The 15,221-nt window shown below is 46.0% G+C and overlaps 1 protein-coding gene across 5 annotated transcripts in view; it reads left to right on the top strand.

The window, feature by feature from the left end:
- Positions 1-15,221, top strand: part of ASAP1 (ArfGAP with SH3 domain, ankyrin repeat and PH domain 1) — a 2,617,237-nt gene that overhangs the window by 1,675,147 nt on the left and 926,869 nt on the right. For all 5 annotated transcript variants that reach the window (XM_069621633.1, XM_069621635.1, XM_069621634.1 and 2 more), the window contains one exon: positions 11,721-11,836. In XM_069621633.1, coding sequence (XP_069477734.1) covers positions 11,721-11,836 — 116 coding nt within the window. The remainder of the gene's footprint in view (positions 1-11,720; positions 11,837-15,221) is intronic.

The raw sequence follows: 15,221 nt of genomic DNA, 5'->3' as shown, positions 1-15,221 counted from the left end.
GGAACAAATCCCATAAACAGTCAACTGGACAATATACGTTTGGAGATTAGTCAGACACTTATCCTAGGTGCAGTAAAAACCTATAACTACTTTTGTTATAACACGCAGTTATACCAGGAGAGTAAAACCTAAGGATGTAATATACAATTACAGATGCTTTTTAAATCAGGGATCCCCAGATTGAGGTAAGCAATAACTCTGGTAACTTATTTTGGATGGCACACAGCTAACACAAGTTAAGTAAAACCCACATACTTTAACTTCACAATGAAGTGGAAAGTAAAACCCAATGTCACACTTTACTGAATAGTTATTCTAGGTAGGCAACAACCTAATGTGGATTTATTAAGGACAGGCTAGCAGCAAGTCAGGGGAAGCAAGACCCAGTTAGGGGACACTCATACAGTTATCCTAACAGGACTAACCTGGTGATACCAACAGTTGGAGGACACTGATACAATTGCCCTACAGGAATAATCTGGTGAAACCAACACATTACTTTTGTAAAGAGGCACAACCTAATCACAGGAGAGTAAAATACCTTCACATCTACTTTCTATTAGACTGGCAAAAGAGTGGCTAAGGAAGAAAAGGTGTTAACCATACTTTTAAGAATAGTGCATCACACATTTAAGATCAGTAAGAACTTTTGTAACTGTTCACTCTTAGAATTACAGTTACCAACCAACTCTTTACAAGTAAAACACTTGATTTCTTTTCTAGGCAGAAGTCTTTCCCTTATTCTTGGAGCATGAGTGTTCTCAGTGGCAGAAGGGGGGCCACTAGGACTAGTGACCAACAGGCAGTGTTAGAATAAGTTATTTAGTAGCAAAAGTCAGAGTTCCTTAGGAAAACTGGGCAAACAGGTGAGTACTTTACTTTTAGAGTTAAAAGAGGGTCCAGGGGCTTCACAGAAGACACCTCAACAGGATTCTAGCAGTGGGACTGGCTGCACTGGACGAGTGACCTCCCAATCACAGAAAACACCCCAGGACTACACAGAAATCCCAAAAGGCTTAAGTTAAGTATATACCCAAGCCAACACAGTACCTCAGCAATGAAGAAGAGATTGCAGCAGGAGAACTTCAGGGTCTGCAGCCAAACACCTAGTCAGTGGATTCCTTGTCCTGGAGACTGAACACAAGACCTCAGAAGAGATTTTGCAGCAGGGATCAATGAAGACTCTAGGCAAGATTTCCCACGTGGCTGAATGCGGTTCTGCGGATTTGTTGCCTTTTCGAGGAGCACAGAAGTAGCCAGACTATCGCGCTTGAATTCTCGTTATTTTTAAGGTCCAGCAGTCTTGTGAAGGGACTTATCGGACTCGATTCGTGTCTCTGGATATACACCAAGATGCCCACAAAGTTTCAGCGAGATTCGAATTCGGAAGACTGTGCACTGCACAGTGGCTTGAGGTCCCAGGGTATTGCGGTATTGCAAGAACGCAAGGTCATAGCAACCCGTGGGATGGCTCAAAATGCAGGTCTTCCTGAGTCCAGTGGGTCTCACTACGGTCGGGTCATCGTTTTCGGAGACCCCAGATCGATTGGAAGGAAGGGCTGCAGCAGGCTCCAGTTACACAGCAGGCTCTCCGGTCGCTGGAAATCATCTCCGCCGCTTTTCCTTCATCATCCTCTTCGGTTTTATGTTCGAGTGGTCGACATGACTTCAGCTTCCAGGTTTCCAGTATTTATCAGGAACTACAGCACAACCTCTGCGTTCTCTCTCCGCATTTTACACGAAAGGGGCGTATGGTTGTCCAATCAGGACAGCCAGCACCCCACTGGGATTTGTCCCAGTTGAAGCAAGGCATAAGACAAAGGATTGGAGAAGTTTTGGACTCCTCCCCCACTTTCTGTGCTTACAGACTGACTGGAGCCTGGGCGGGGTGTCCAAGGGACTCCCGCCGAAGACAAAACTCTCACAAAGGAATTTCCCACCCTGGATGTCGGGGGAAGGAACAAGAAACGACAAACACTAAAATGGCAGAAAAAGAAGACAGGGGCCATGTTGGTAAAATGAGCACCCTTAGGTGCCTTTCCTGCAGCTGTGATTACAGCCCACAGTAAAGGTGCACCAAATTAGTAAAAGGTATCACTGCCACCAGCCATTAAAGGTAAGCTTGTCACTGCAACAGAATTGTTACAGTTTTAATATGAAAGGGGATACATTGAATATCCCCAGCACTCAACATAAGGTGGGCTGTGCTGGTTTCCCAGAATAAAATGTAAAAGGGATCCAAAGGTCTTTTCTACCCTCGGAAACTGTAGTTCACTTAAGGTTAGCACAAAAAAGTTAAATGGGAAGCCCCTAGGGCAACCCAGCAACAACAGGCACTTATTGCCAGTAAGTTGTTAAACATGATAACTTTAAAAAGACACTATGGATTGTATTAAAAATGACACCCATAAAAGAGTTAAATATTAGGTGAGTGTGGTAAAAGGTTCCCACTCACTGAGGTATTAATGAAAAATATCCCACTAGAAAAGCAAAAAAGTTCTGGGGTTGAACCAGCAAAGGATGATTTACCAGCTCTGTGGAAATCTTACCTAACAAGGTCTGATTGCATCAGCTGAAATTGGTCTTGAAATGTCCTGTCCAGAGTGGTCTGAAGTGTGAGCATCTCACCCCGAAAGTCCTGTTTAGTCATCGGTGCATCACCCTCTGCTTCCTACTCGTCTCTCCGATCCTTTGCTCGTTTCCCGGCTCCTTTGGCTTGGTCCCTTTGGTCTAGTGCCGGCCACATGGTCATGAGCGTGCTGGGGGCGTCTCCAGCCAGCAGGACTCCCTTCCCTGTTCTGCCTTTAGCCTTGGTTGTCATTAACTTCAATGGGGTATGATTCTGTGGACCCGGTAGAGTGTTGGTCTGTGCGGCAAATTTTTGGGTTATTGTCCGCTAGGGTACTCGGGTGCACCCCTTTCAGTTCCTCTGGGTGCCCCCTCCCCTCTTTTGTGACTATTCTCCTACGCCACCGATATGGGACATGGGGCGCAGGGTACTCCTCCCTTCCACCCCCTGCTGGTCTCCCTTGTCGTTGCCTGCCCGGAATTCCCCCCGGGCCCTCCAGGCGGTGACCTTGTGTGGCGCCTAGGTCTTATGTCCAATTGCCTCTTTTTATTCCGGGTTGCCCCCTTTCTTTGGGGTCCCCTTTCAAGTGCCTCCGTGTGTATTGACAGCCGGGGTCGAGCGCCCGCCCCCCGGTCCTGATCCTGTGCACCCTGTTGCCCTTCTTCAGTTGAGGATTCTTTGCGCTCTCTGAGCCCTCATGGGGTGCAGTCTCGCTCTGCGTGATAGTTGTCTGGGCACAGGGTTGTGCAGGACGGCCCGCGCTCTGGCACCTGCCTTCTAACTTTGATGGGGATGGCTCCTGGGCCTCCTACCCGCTCCCAGCCTCTTGTCCTCTCCCCCACTGTCTTCACCTCCCCTCCTATATAGTTCTGTGGCCTTGCCTCAGTGTGCCTCCTCCGTTGGTGTTGCTATCTGTATGAAGGGTAGTTCAGCTCTCTATTCCCGTTTCTTGCGCCTCTTTCCTCTGCTTGTTCTCGCTGCCACCCCTTGTGGCCTTGCAATCCCCCGGTGGCCGTGCGGGTGTGAAGTGCCTCTCCCTTAAGTGTCTGCTCACCTTCTATCCGGCCTGCTGTGTCCTCTCTCCACTCCCGTCCCCCCCTGCGTTGCTTCCGGGTGGTTCTGTTAGTACAGTCCTCATCACTGCCCCATGGAGGGGCGCCGCTGCATCTCTTCAGCTGTGGCACCTGGGCCTGGTATGGGGGGTGCTCTCCCTTTTTTGTGACCGTGTTGTGCTGGCTCCCTCCTGGCCAGCCCCCCCACTCCCTCCACTGCTTCTGAGGGTCGCCCCCTCTCTCTCTCCTCGTGTCCTCCACGTTGTTCCGATGGTGTTCTGCCTGACCATTCCACGGTTTCCCCTTGCTGCACCCTCTGTGCCGTGGCCCCTGATTGGCCGCTGGGCTGCCTGATCCGGGGTGGGACTCCACCACAGGGAAGTCCGTATCTGGCTGGGGGGTCGAGGTAGACTATTTCTCTCCCTCGTTCACCAGGATATCCCGGCCAGTCCTTCCCACACCCCGGCCGCCTGCTTCTGCTCTCCTCGCTCGGGGCTGGAGGGAGCCGCCTTTTCCGAACACTGATGCATTCCACAAGGCCTTCAATGCTGGGGGAGCTTCCGGAGGTGTCGGGAGTACCCTGTATGGGCAAATTCCTTCTCTTCAAGGATTTCCCTGCTGCCGGGGTCCTCCGCTCCGGTTCTTGCCCTGTTTAAGTGCCTTCAGGGGGTGGTGGAGCCGCCTAAAGCTTTACTGGGGACTCAGAGCCACCGACTGCACATCTGTCTCCTACCGTCATCCATTTTGGAAATTAAGAGAGCTGTTTTAATGGTGAGTAGTCTGATGTGCATGGACGCCATCGGTTCATAAGGTTTGTGCGCAAGAGCGCCCAACACTACATTGAGATTCCACACCGGGTGTGGTTTCTTGATAGGCGGGTAGAGCCTGGTGAGGCCCGCCAGATGTCGCTTAACCACCGGGTTGGAGGAAGAGGAAAAGTTCCTCCTCCGAGTTCCGGTAGACTCCTATGGGCGCGGGGTTGATGACCCTGCCTCCCTGCTGTGATAGAAGATGGGCCGGGCCCAATGGAAGGTGAATGGGAGGATTGTCCGAGAGGCTGAGCAGCTCCGAGAATCATGGTCTCGCAAGCCACCAAGGAGCTATCAGAATGATGCTGGGATGACATGATTCTCTTATTTTGCAGATCACCCTGTGAACTAAGAGTGGGAGGAAATGCAAATGTGTTCATGCTGTTCCACTGTAAATGCAATGTGTCGCCCAGGGAGCTGGGGCCCTGTCCCTGCCAAGACGCAAACTGATGGCACTTCTTGAACCAGGTAGCAAAAAGATCCACTTGAGGATACCCCCATCTACTGAAGATCCCCTGAAGGATTTGATCGTTCAATTGCCATTCGTAATTGTCCACTCCCAGTCTGCTGAGCCTGTCTACCTCTAGGTTGGACTCCCACGGGAGGTGAATTGTGCGCAAGTAAATGTTGTTTTCCAGGGCCCACTCCCAAATGCTGACCGCTAGGCTGCACAGAGGCGGTGACCTGGTGCCACCCTGCTTGTTGATGTAATACATGCTGGTGGAATTGTCTGTTTGAATGAGGATCATCTTGCCTCTGATAAGCGGCAGAAAAGCTTTGAGAGCGAGCCAGATACCTTTCAGTTCTAGCCAATTGAAATGGGCCTCCTGCTCCTGGAGGGACCAGAACCATGGTCACTGCGGTTGTCCAGGGTAGCGCCCCGGCCTTCCAAGGAGGAATTCGTGTAGATGGTAACTTGGAGTGTTGCTTGCCAGAAGACACTGCCTGTCTGCAAGTTGCAGTCCGTCAAGATTACTTAGAAGCTAACCATCTACTAGGCTCGCGCCAATTGGACTTCCGCCCTCTCCATGGCACTGAAACAGCCTTGATAGATCTTAAAACTAAAATGGAGGAATTCAAGGATAGTGGGAAAACAGCGTTGCTTCTCCTACTGGACTTGTCAGCAGCTTTTGATCTGGTGGATCATGCAGTCTTATGCAACCACCTCAAGCTTGCTGCCAATTTCACAGGAGAAGCTATAGCATGGGTCCAATCCTTTCTAGCCAACCGGACCATGAGTGTTTTCCACCTCCACTTGCGCTGATCCCATCCAAATTACATGCAGAGTCCCACAGGGCTCCTGTGTCTCACCCACCATGTACAATATTTTCACCAAGCCATTGTTCGACAAGTTGGACAGACTGGGCGTCACCTACACAAATTACGCAGATGACACCCAGATCCTCATACCCCTTTCGGGCAACTATGGAGTGGACCTGGCTTTGGTGAATAAAATTTACATCCTCATTCAGGCATGGATGGCCACCCATGGCCTCTGCCTGAACGACGATAAAACTGAAATCCTGCTTCTCGGATCAGACCATAACCTAAACTCACCCCGGACTAGGCGCTTACAACCATTGAAATTGAGGGATTTGCGGTATGTTTCCACCAAGCAAAGAAAGGTGGTGAAGGAAGACCCTCAGGAGGTCTAATGATTTTGATCGATACCACATTAAAATTCACTATCAATAATATATATCACAATGATTTGCTTATTATGTGCGACATTTGCTTTGACGTGAACTTACATGGTCATCTACTCCTGATTTCTCTTTATTGGAATCCATCACAACTTTCCATAGAAGAAGCCTGTGAGCTTTTTGGTGAGACCCTCACTAATGCCCTAGCAAAAGCTCCCAACGCAGAAATATTTATCGGAGGTGACTTCAATGCATTATGTACTGATGACAATTACAACAGGAACGTTAGTTCCCCTTATCTGCAAGCCTCACTTATTAAAGGAGACAAATGGATTAGACTTTTTGAAGATTGGAACATATTTCTTGTTTTAACTTCTGCACTTCATTGTCAATTCACATGGAAACGAGGTAATAGTCAATCATGGATCGATCACATGTTTGCATCCAAAGAGCTTTCAGGCAGATTAGCGCCAGTTAAATCTTTGAAAATTGTGTTTGGAGATCATGCTGTGATTTCTTCTGCCATAGTAAATTACTTTGCACGCTGCATACCCTTGACTCACTTAGGTCTTATTCAATGTGATAGACCTACGTCGTCTATCAACTGGTCTCGGACTACATGTCGGAGGTTTACGGCTTTAGTAAACAGAGACCTTTGGAAAAACCTTACTGACAACGATATTGACAATGCAATAATCTCAAATTGGAATGGTAAGACAATAGCGGCGCACCTTGCAAAGTTATCTACAGACGACTCCTCGAGGGAAAGGAGAGTAGAAGATCGTGATTTGTATTGTCAAGTCACTGCTGATCTAAAAATAAAGAAAACTCGTGAGCTACGCAAAATAACGAAATTTAGGCCCTCCATGGCTCAGAGTGAATATCGTTTCGAGAAAAAAAAAATAATATGGCATTACAAAAGGAACCTTAGAGAATTACGTATGCTAAAAAAAATTCAACAAAATCAACGAATGGTTAATCTATTATGTAACAGGAAAAACAAAGAAATCTGGAAAACGATAAGATCTTTTGAAAAAGAGACTCCTCGAGGTTTCGATTCTTGCATAGATAGCACAGCATGGTACTCATTCTTTCTTAAAAAATTTGCCTTACCTGTTGAATTTAGGGAATATGAAGACGCCCCTGCGTCGCAATTAATTCCTGATAGGTGTCCTTGGAACAAGAACGACATTTGTGCTGCAATTTACAGGTTAAAAAGATCTAAATGTCCTGGGCCGGATGGTCTTCCACCATGTTTAATCAAAGACGACCCATTGTTTTGGTCTAATATATTTTATGGCACCTATCAGGAAATATTTCGAGCTAAAGTAATTCCAAGCTCATGGCTTACGTCTATCATTATTCCGATACATAAAAAGGGTAGTATTTCAGATCCCAATAACTTTAGACCAGTAGCAATCATTGACGTAGCGGCTAAAATCTTTGCTGCATTAATTCTTGAAGAGCTTGAAAGTTTTGCTGCCACAAATAATATTTTGAGTCCCTCGCAAGTTGGTTTCCGTAAAGGAATGGGAACACCGCTTAATGCGAGCATTTTGGCTCATATTATTGCCCATGCTACTAGCCCTAACAACACGCCTGTATTTGTGGCATCGATAGACTTAAAAGCAGCGTTTGATTGTGTAATACGAGGAAAGTTATGGGAAAAACTTCACAAAGCTAAGATACCACAATATCTTATTACATTGATAGAAATGCTGCATTATCAAACAAATTTTAAAGTAAGATTAGATCGGTTGGGCTCCCTTACAGAGGAAATACCTTCACGAATAGGGGTGAAACAAGGTTGTAACCTTGCAGCGATTCTCTTTAATCTTTATCTTGCTGGAATCGACGAAATTTGGGATAAGGAGAAATCGTTTCCGATTCGCATCGGAGCATTGACTATATCATGGCTGGCATACGCAGACGATATTCTGCTTTTTGACCGCTCACAGGCTGGATTGCAATATAAATTAGATAACTTTCTGGGCTACTGCAGAGCTAATAACTTGTGGGTAAACCCCCAAAAATCCAATATAATAGTATTTGCGAATAGAAAAAAAATTCGTCATTTTACATGGAGATTTGACGATGTCTTGATTAGGACAACTATGGAACTTCCTTATCTTGGTCTTATTTTGACAAAGAATATGTCGTTTCGAAAAATCAAGGAAATACTTACTATAAAGGCGACTACCCTAAAATATCAAATGAAAGTGCTCCGAAAAAAGATTTGTAAATTCTCATTAATTCCTCTCTTAGAATTTTATCTAAAAAAAGTAGAGGCTATATTACTCTACGGAGTGGAATTATACCTCTGTGACTTGGGTCCACTTTTCGACCAATTACAGGGCCAGATGTGGAAATACACTCTTGATCTGCCCCCATCCATGCCTAACGTGATTGTTATACATGAATTAGGCCTGAACTCACTATCCGCTAAATACAACTGGAGAGGAGATTACTAGTGAATTTTGCGAAAATGTTATATCCGCCAAAAAATTCACTATATCTACATCTTCATACCATGATGTTGAATAAGAATCCTCCCTCCATAGTTCACTATAAAAAACGCATGATGGGAATTATGGAAAAGATCAATTTAACATGTGATGATTTAGATCTCTTTCAGGAAAAGATTAAAAAAAAACTATATCAATCTGATTGGGCGGATATTTGTACAAAAATATCTAATTACTCCTCTTTTTCAGAATACAATAAATTCGTGCATAAACAAACACCTCGCATGACGTATCTAAATCTATGTCCTTGCCCCAAGGTGCGGCAAACTTTCATGCTGTTTAGGTTTGATTTGCTACACACACGGGTTAGACAAAAGCATTGGTCCAAGAAAGATGTAATTGATACATGTGTAATCTGTCGCTTTTGTAAGCAGATGTCCGAATCCCTTAAACATCTGTTTCTCTATTGTATTTACTTCGAAAATGCACGGTGTAGAATGATAGAGTCATTTGTGGAGGCAAACACTATTGAATCGAGGGAATGGATTTGGACTAGTAGTATGTGGGGGGCGACAAATGCCTCGATAATTCGAACTACACGCTTAGTAAAGATCATTGAATTAGAGCTGCTGATGGGTGTTTAATTTTATACTTGATTGACAAATACTGCTGATGAAGTGCTTATACGTCTGGACTATGACGTTTAGTCTCGATATAATGACCCAAGCTATTCAGGGGGGGACAAATGGTAGGATTGTGGACTTTGTTTCTGATGATTTTTGTACTTATATTTTATATTTTTGGGTTGATAGTCATGGAGTTATAATTGCAACAGACACTTGTAGCTGTTCTTTTTATCTTATATAATGTATGAATTCATATGTAAGTCTTTTTTAATACTTAGAAATGTAATTTGTTATGATTTGTAAAGGTCTTGATGTTTTTCTTTTTCATCTTGACTAAAAACAAATAAAACTTTTTATAAAAAAAAAAAAAAAAGAAAAAAACTCACCCCGGACTATGTCTCATTTAACAACGACAATAATACTGTTAAGGTTATGCGAGAGGTTAAAACCCTAGGTTTTTACCTCGACTCAGCTCTCACCCTCAAAAAGCAAGTGAACTCCCTCGCATCCACAACCACTTACACGTGTAAACTCATCCGTGCTGCCAGACCCTTCCTGCCCAGTGCCAGCTGCCTCACCTTGGCCAATGCCCTAGTCATGTCCAGACTGGACTATTGCAACGCCTTATACTCAGGTGCTAATAAGTCGGTCATTGACAAACTCCAGAGGTTACAAAATAATGCTCTTAGAGCAGCTTTGAACATCCCACGTAGAGAGCATATCTACAAATACCGGACCGAGGCCCACTAGCTAAAGATAAAGGACAGAATCCTCCTTAAAACCATTTCTCTCACAGCCAAATGCCTTAACAATCAAGCCCCCCCCCCTACCTAGCTGAAAGAATCAACTGGAGACTCTCTAACCGATTGACAAGATCTGCCAACACCTTCTTACTTGAAGTCCCTAGATTCAAACTTACCACGGCGGGTGGATCTAGCTTCCCAGTTATAGCTGCACAATCATGGAACATACTCCCACCTGACCTTAGACGCCCTCTACCCTACACCAGATTTAGATCTAACGCTCTCAAATGGCTGCACAATAACAATATGTAATAATATTCACCCTTATCGAGCTGATCATGCTATACACTTGTTAAGACGATATTCTTCTGCGCTTACCCATCGATCCTATATGCACTGTTTCACCTGTATCATTTGTTGTAAGTTACCACTGTTCTGTAATAGCCTGTGTTAGGCATTGTAACTAAGTTTCGAGTCTACTTGTACTGTGGCGCCCAGCTGCCCACGGGCTTGGAGCGCATTACCAAATAAATAAACAAACAAACAAGGTCCTGGTGGAGAAAGGAGGAATGCTGACAAGCTTAGCTTGAGAGCCCCGCTACTGATTCCATGAGGCTGCAAAGTGCAGCTGCAACCTCCTCATTTTGAGCCTTGTGTGAGGCCCTGCCAGTAGGAACGCTGCCATGATACCCAAGAGATGCTGGTACCACCAAGCTGAGGGCACTTCTCTGCTGAGAAAATGACCTGTGGCCCATTTGATGGCTGTAATCTTGTCCTCTGTAGGGAAATCTCTCTCGGAGCTTGTGTCCCAAATGAGGCCCAGGAAAGTGAGACTCTGCGTAGGCTGCAGCTGTGACAACTTCAGATTGATGGAAAATCCCAGTTCGTGGAGTGTGTTCATGAGGGCGGAGGGGGTGTGCTGGACCGCCTCCAGGATTCTCGCCCTGACGAGGCTCAGGCATTGTCACACAACTAAAACCAGACACCCAAAACATGGGATGCATATTGCTACTTACTCCATTCATGCAGGCTCCCCCCCAAAGCTGTACCCACAACAAGCTGCCTCTGGGAAGGCTCCAGTCAGTCTGGCAGGAAGCAGCCCCAGAGCCATATATGGTCCTTCCACCCAACAGCCATTCAGGGGAAAGGAACAGAGGCTTCTCGGGGCTCTGAGAAACAAGGGGGCAAGGCAAAGGAAACCAAGGGGCCATCAGTGGCCATCTTGCCTTTGGGTAGGAATCCATTCTTATGGCAGGGCCTGTGTATCCCAAAAATGTAGGATACCTGGAACCATGGTCACCAGCCAGCCCACACCCTGCTCTGTTGGAAACCTACGGGTGCTCCAAACCCAAAAACATATACTAGGGGCACAAGGATGTACCCATGGCTGCCCCCTGGGTATCCCATAGGTACTGTTCAACAAAAGTTAACAATGAAGAGCTGCACTGCCAGGGGTCCAAACTGAACTTCTTTGCAGATACAGCCCAAGTTCTATGGACTCGCATTGGCTGTTGCTGCAAAGCAAGGTACCACGTTTGGGTCTTCCCATTTACTCTACTGCTTTGTAGGAAGATGGAACAATCTGTGCATTTGTAGCTTATGTGGGACAGCTCTGGGATATTAGAGTCCAAATGGTAAGCCTAGGATACATATTTACAGTTAAATGCATATTTCTGCTGTTTTTAATTGCATTAGTTCACTAGATTTTCTCTCGTGTTTAAATTGTCAATTATGTTGTTTTTAAAGCAAGCAAGATGAATAGCGCTGCTAATATATCTTCAACCTTTTTTCCCCTCAACACTTGAATATTTAGTGGCAACCTGGATAAACAGACTGGTAAAGGAAATACAGCTCTACACTATTGCAGTCGATACAATAAAACTGAATGTCTGAAACTGCTTTTGAGGGGGAAACCATCTATAGATATTGGTAAGAATCATCAAAAATACTTTATCATTCTTATAATGTTATAACCTGAAGAAGGCTTTATGGATAAATGTGGAACCTTAAGAATTGTCAAACAATATTCAAAATAGTTTTTTTTAATTTAAATGTTTCTATTGTTGTATAACACAAAATTAACATACACAGTCAAAACGTCCCTCACGCTCCCCCAACCCGCTCTGAGATCGGTCTTGGTAACTTCAAGCTTAGTCAATGCATCTGGCATCCCCATCCTTACTTTTAAATTTCCATCCCCTTTCCTCCATACTGTATGGGCATCAGGGACCTTTTTCACTGCAAAAACCTTCTTCCCCTTACAATTTAGAGACTAGCAGGGGTGCGGCCCTGGCAGCATGGGCTACTCTGACTCGGCCCACCGGCGCCACTCCTCGGTCCCCTTTTCCCGGTCGAGGGGAATGGGCCGATTTCACCACTTCTCCTGGGTTTGGCCTTGCCATCTAATTCCACTTGCGCTTCCCCAGATTCTTCCCTTATCTTTTTGTCTTTTTTGTCATCTAGGTACTTGGTCCTCCAGCATCACGCTCCTCCCCGGCGCATGTCAACTTCAGCGGGCTTCAGCAGATATCCAGCCTGCGAGGGGCTCTCTCCTACGTCTGACCCCCGCGCTCTTTGCCTCCGCTGCCTTGGCCCCCCGACCACGGCTGGGAATGTTGCACCACGTGGGAACGGTCAGACTCCACGCGCATGTTAGGGAGAATTCTCATTCTATGGCTAATTTCCCTTACCTATAGAGTCCCCCAGCAGCTTTGCTGGATTTGAAGGGTTTGTTTTTTTCTCCTGCTAAGAGTGAGACTCTTTTTACCCCCTCTTGGGCATATTTTGCTATGTGTGTTCTAGGCTATATTTTGTGTTAAATGTCTATGGGGTTTATCTCACCCTCATAGGAACCATCTTTATACACATGTGTTACACATCACCCTCCGTGATGTGTACACACATACATGTGTATACATGTACATCTGTACATGTGTACACAGGGGTGTCGTAGCGACCCTCAAACATAGACTCCATACCCTGGGGCGGACTACTGTCTCCCAGGGCATGTAAAGTCCCCATTGACTTTACTAGTCACTCTTTATGAACAAAACCAGTACAACCCATCTTACTATGGCGGTACTGGCAAGGGTTAATAGTTTTTCCCTTATGTTCATTTTCGAGAGGGTACCGTACAGTCCCTCTCTCAAACGTTTCTGGCTGGTGGCAGTGGTTACTACCAAAAATATTCGACCGCAAATATTTCCCTATGGGATTTTCCCATTGTTCGAGGCTACCACATTTACTGACAGCCTCTAACATACCGCCGGTTTATTTTTTATATTAACTTTACTCCGGTAGGTTTTATTTGCCAGAACTTTTATATACATTCTTTCTCGTGTCTTCCTCTAAGATCCTAACCCAGGTCGGGGACCCTTTGTTCATCCTTTTGGCAGGCTTCTGCCAAGAAGCCCTCCTTTTGGCGCAACTTAGTCTGGGGTAGACCCATTGTGTGGGAGGGGGAGTAGGCCCCCTGGACAGGGTTGCCTCAGCAACCCATGTCGCACTCTGCCCTGATAGGCTGGAGGGTCTCCCGCCAGGATGACCACTCCACTGTGTGAGTGACAGCTAGGCTGTATGAATGGGGGTCTTTTTGCATAAAAGCAGGGTCCTGAGGACTGGAAGAGCAAGACGTTGCCACCGGAACTAACAAGCTGAAGAGGAGAGAAGCCAAAGACCTCTGCACCAACTGAACCACCGGTGAAGCCCTGCTGCAGCGTCTCACCACTTTACTTCACACGACGAGAGAAGATCTTCATCTGCAAGAGCCTTCTTCCCTTGAGCTGGTGGGGCCAACCAGTTTGCCAATCGCCTTCCAGGACCTGCCTTGGTCGAATCGCCAGTGCCCTGCACTCGGAGACCGGATACCCAGGCACCCGTCCACCCGAACTGCGATTTAAAGGAGCGTACCTTTTATTTCGTTTGGCAGCACCGTGGCTGGATTCATCCCTGGGCAGTGCAGTAAATTGAACCTTCCCCCACGACGAGAGTCTCTCTTCCTCTGCTGGATCTCCCGAACTGCAGGCACTGCCAGGAACAACCGCCACCGCAGGAGCCTCGTCTACATTTTAAGGTACTTTGTTCCGCCAGGCCTCCCTTTTCGTTTGGTAGCGCTAAAGGTGTTTTAAATCCTTTACCTACCTGCTGGGTTGGCCACCCCTATCATCTAACATTGTCTTTCACCTTCTGCAACCACCATTTCGAATCGTTTAACAAAGACTTGACTGCAGCTACAAGAACATTTTGCTCCTGGGCTCTTTGCCCTGTACCACTGACTCTGGCACAGGCCTATTGACTCTGGCTGAATCTGTTACAACTGCCTTCTCTAGATTGCTTCTCAACTAGAAATGTGTTGGTGCACCTAACTCTTATAACCACCTTTTCCTCCCCACTTTTAAAACTTGGGAAGTGCCATTTTGCTCGGTTTTCACCTCAGTATTATACATGCTAAAATACTGCCTTGCCTAAACTTATTCACAAACCTATTGGGAAGTGTTGCTAGGGTGCCTAAGAGTATATTCTTGTACAACTTGTGCCATTTGTGTTTGGTTTTCACTGTGCCATTTTGCTCAGTTTTCACTCTTGCTCAAACTTGTCTCCAATTTAACCAGGGAGTTGTGTATACTTTTCTTGACTGATTTTTAACTTGCTTTAATAACTGTGATTAATTTGTTGAACTAGAAGTGTGTAAAATGAATATATATATATTATTTTTAATACAAAGCTTTGGTCAGTGTTTCCTTGTACCATAGTACTGTAGCCCTATTGTGTAAACCCTGAATACTGCTCATCTCCCTCTTGAAATAAGTCTGACTGCTTAGCCACACCTACCAACTAAATTTTTGTGGTTCAGACTGATACCAAAGGGGAGTTATTGCTCATACCTGTAGTCTTAATCTTCTGTAGTGCTCCCTAAGGGAACTGCACAGGATTCTGCCTAACAGCGCACTGAAGAACAGGCTAGCTAGGTGGAGGGAGCTCTTCAAAAGGTTGCCTCCAGAGGACTTGAAGAGGTTTGTCAAGCAGAGATCGAGGCCCAAAGGAGGGCCGTTATTTTCCATCGCACCCCGTAAGGGTGACTCCTTCCCAAGGAAACCACCATACGGGAGGAACCTGTAACGCTTACCTGATTCCCACGGCGGCGCAGGTCTGGCTTCTAGTGCTGATGCTTCTTCAATGGTGAAGCGCAGGACTCTGAAGATGGACAGGAAAGGCCCCTCTACTCTGGCTTCTCTGGCTCGCAGGAATATTCCCCTGTGCGTGAAAAGGGAGTATTACCTACTGACTGAGTTATGCTCAAGCCTCCCACTCTCTT

The sequence above is a fragment of the Ambystoma mexicanum genome, chromosome 5q (assembly GCF_040938575.1).
Source record: "Ambystoma mexicanum isolate Mex_15411 chromosome 5q, UKY_AmexF1_1, whole genome shotgun sequence".
NCBI classification, from domain to species: domain Eukaryota; kingdom Metazoa; phylum Chordata; class Amphibia; order Caudata; family Ambystomatidae; genus Ambystoma; species Ambystoma mexicanum.
Note: the sequence above shows the minus strand (reverse complement) of the source record. Positions and strands in the feature narration are given on the sequence as shown.